Source organism: Etheostoma cragini, unplaced genomic scaffold, assembly GCF_013103735.1.
Source record: "Etheostoma cragini isolate CJK2018 unplaced genomic scaffold, CSU_Ecrag_1.0 ScbMSFa_2025, whole genome shotgun sequence".
Taxonomy (NCBI): domain Eukaryota; kingdom Metazoa; phylum Chordata; class Actinopteri; order Perciformes; family Percidae; genus Etheostoma; species Etheostoma cragini.
The window spans coordinates 1-3332 of NW_023266142.1; the positions used below are offsets into that span (position 1 = coordinate 1).

The 3332-nt window shown below is 38.2% G+C and overlaps 1 protein-coding gene across 1 annotated transcript in view; it reads right to left on the bottom strand.

Annotated features, from left to right (window-relative positions):
- Positions 1-446: 446 nt before the first annotated feature.
- Positions 447-3332, bottom strand: part of LOC117940246 (zinc finger protein 425-like) — a 4647-nt gene continuing 1761 nt past the window's right edge. The window contains exons 2-3 of the mRNA XM_034865592.1: positions 2988-3332; positions 447-808 (exon numbers count right to left, since the gene is read on the bottom strand). The exon at positions 2988-3332 is cut by the window's right edge and continues 411 nt beyond it. Of these exons, the coding sequence (XP_034721483.1) occupies positions 735-808; positions 2988-3332 (419 nt within the window). The 3' untranslated portion in view covers positions 447-734. The remainder of the gene's footprint in view (positions 809-2987) is intronic.

A 3332-nucleotide genomic window follows, 5' to 3' on the forward strand; every position in this document is an offset into this window, starting at 1 on the left:
TCACGATGGGACACACAAACAGCTAACGTTAGTTCCGGGGACGGACGCTATTACGGGTCGGACCAACAACTTCCGGGCACTCGTTTGTTTACTAACGTAACCTAAGGTTTCTTATGTTGCCTAGACTCATTTGTTTATTTATTTTCTATTTTACTCTTCTGAATGAATAATATTTTTTTTTTTAAAAGCTCTCAACTCAGACAGTTTCCAGCCTTCAGACAAAGACTGCGGTCCGATTCCACTTTAATGGTATGAGAATAAATAATAATAATATAATAAAATATAAATAACAAATGTATGAGAATAAATAATAAAATAAATAAAATATAAATAATGGGCTGTATTTTCTGAAGAAGGCTTTCAACCTGCACTTCCTGTCCCCCTGACATAGAGAAAAGTCTAAATGATGCTTAAACAGGACACAGAAATAAAACATGAACCCAGCGTGTATTGAATAAACTCCCATATTGATACACGATTAATAGTGAATCTTGCTAAACATACATTACTTAGAAAGAAATAAATATGCGTGGGCCCTATAAAATATCTAGTGGTTGCATTTGTCTGATTTCTTGATTATAATTGATTATATGACACAGATTACAAGAAAAAACATTATCCAATCAAGTATTAAAATAGGAGTGGACTTGTTCCCACCACACAATCTAGATGTTGATATGTAAAGATTTTAGTTTGATACTTGAGAGTTTTGCTTGGACTGGAAGGCACAAACGTTAATCCATGTCATCAGTCTCAGGTTCAGAAGAGTCTCCAGTCTGGTCTCCAGTCTCTGGTTGTAAACGTGGATGTGAGACCCTGGTTCTGGTCCTCCTCAGTAGGGCTGCACAAGTAATTGGATTTTAATCACAATCACGATTTAGGCTTTCATGGGCGATCAAATTTGTGTGATAAAGCAATATTTAAAATTCATTCATTCATATTTATTATACAGGAAAGTTAAAAGTAACTTTACATTACAATGTAAACGGGCATGACTCTGTTGAAAACTGGTTTTCAGCAGGTTCCTGTTCTGCAGGAACATAAAACACTGAACCTGGTTCCAGCACGTCGGGACAGATCTGTACAGGACATCGATGTGGAAAATATGGACAACTAAAACAACATAGTTACACAAGGACAAAGACATTTATGCAAGACATCAGCTGGGCTAGACAAATACGGAGAGCAAAAACAATTCCTCATTCTGTTCATAGAACGCTACGTATCGGGGGCCAAAAAGCCAATCTAGCGCTCCTAAACCACTGTCTGATCAGGTGCCACCGTGAGCCAATCAGAATCGTTCCCGGTTGTTCCGTGCAGCTTGGTTTCTAGATGTAGACTGTCTCAGAGGACAGAGTAACATGAAGAAAAAAAGGCTATAAACTTTCTTTGGATTGTGTGGAAACTTTTTTTTAAACCCTGACGACACATCTCTTTAGATAAGCTTTTAACTAGCAGCATGGCTTAGTATTTTATGTGTTGTTGTTTTATTTGTTTTTACTGTAAAGCACTTTGTGACCCTTCTTGTCTGTGAAAGGTGCGTTATAAATAAAGTTTACTTACTTGCTTCACAAAGAAAACAAAACAATGTCAATCACATTCCAACGACTAACATTCACAAACTTAACACTATTCTGTATTCTCGACTTCGGCCAAACTGTAGAAACCCAGCAACAACTGTGAATTTCCGGATTAATTGTTATTCATTATTTATTATTAATGACACTGATACTACGAGTGACTGAGTTCAGTACAGAGCAAAGCAGATTGGGTGAGCTGATTCTTCATTTCACACAAACATGTATTTCTGGTGGTGGGACACCCTAACCTATTCAATTGTTTGGATGTGACTCATAGTTGTTCTACTTGGCAAATTCTGACGCGCGCTCTCTCCAACGAGCAAGGGGAAGAAGTCACATGGTCGCTTATAACAAAGAAAAGTATTGTATAAAATAAACATGCAGTACATACATTTATATAAATAACATTTTTTTTTTTTTACATCATTTTATAATGTCCCAATTAATTACTGTTGGTTGAACAGGTATGACAGTCTTTGGCATTTTAGTCCCTGTCATATGTATTTTAAACCACTAGTGACACTATAGGCTACTGTTTAATTTTGTTTTTCTAATTTTTCCTTTAGTCCACTGACTTTGGGCTAGCCTGTATGATAACACACCTAAATGCTACATTAATCTATGTAAACTGTCACAGAGTTACGTTCCTGAACACAGTTTCACATGACAGTGTTGCTGCCCTCATTGAACCAACCTAATGCCCTTCTTCTGTGCTCTCACGTCACGTAAAGATGGAGGAGGGAAGCCTCAAACTTTAGATAAGTGATGTACATATTTGTACATTATCAGGAATGTAGCACAATATGGATGTGAAAGCTTGTGGTTGAAATCAACAAATAATCAAGGTAATTAATTGTGATTTCAATATTGATCAAAAATAAACAAGATTATCATTTTGATCATAATCGTGCAGCCCTACTCCACAGTCCTCACCATCAGCTTCTGTTTCCATCGGACCAACACATTTATGTCTTTCGACATCAGAACTCCAGGAAAATCTTCTGTTACAAACCCTGCAGCTGAATCTTTTCTCTCCTGTGTGGACGACCATGTGTGACCGTAAACTTCCTCTTTGTGTAAAAGATATCTTGCAGACCGAGCAGCTGAAAGATTTTTCTCCTGTGTGAGTTGTACTGTGTTTCTGTAAACTTCCTTTCTGTGTAAAAGACTTCTTACAAACAGAGCAACTAAAAGGCTTCTCCCCTGTGTGAGTTCCCATGTGTCTCTTCAGGTGTGTCGTGGTCCCAAATCTTCTCCCACACTCAGAGCAGCTGAATGGTTTCTTACATTCTGGATCATGTTTCAGAGAGTTTAAAGCTGGCTGAGGTTCTCTGGTCTCCTTCCAATCAGCACTGTCATCAGTCTCAGGTTTAGAAGAGTCTCCAGTCACTGATTGTAAAAGTAGATGTGAGTTCCTGGCTGGTTCTGGACCTCCACAGTCCTCTTCATCAGCTTCTGTCTTCATCTGACCAACACATTTATGTATTTCGACATCCGAACGCCAAGCAAATATTTTGTTACAAACACTGCAGCTGAATCTTTTCTCTCCTGTGTGGACTGCCATGTGTGACCATAAAGCTCCACTGTGTCTAAAAAAATTCTTACAAATTGAGCAGCTGAAAGGTTTCTCTACTGAGTGAGTTCTCATGTGTGTCTTTAGATGTGTCCTGCGGCCAAATCTCCTCCCACACTGAGAGCAGCTGAATGTTTTCTTACATCTTGTATCATGTTTCAGAGAGTTTAAAGCTGACT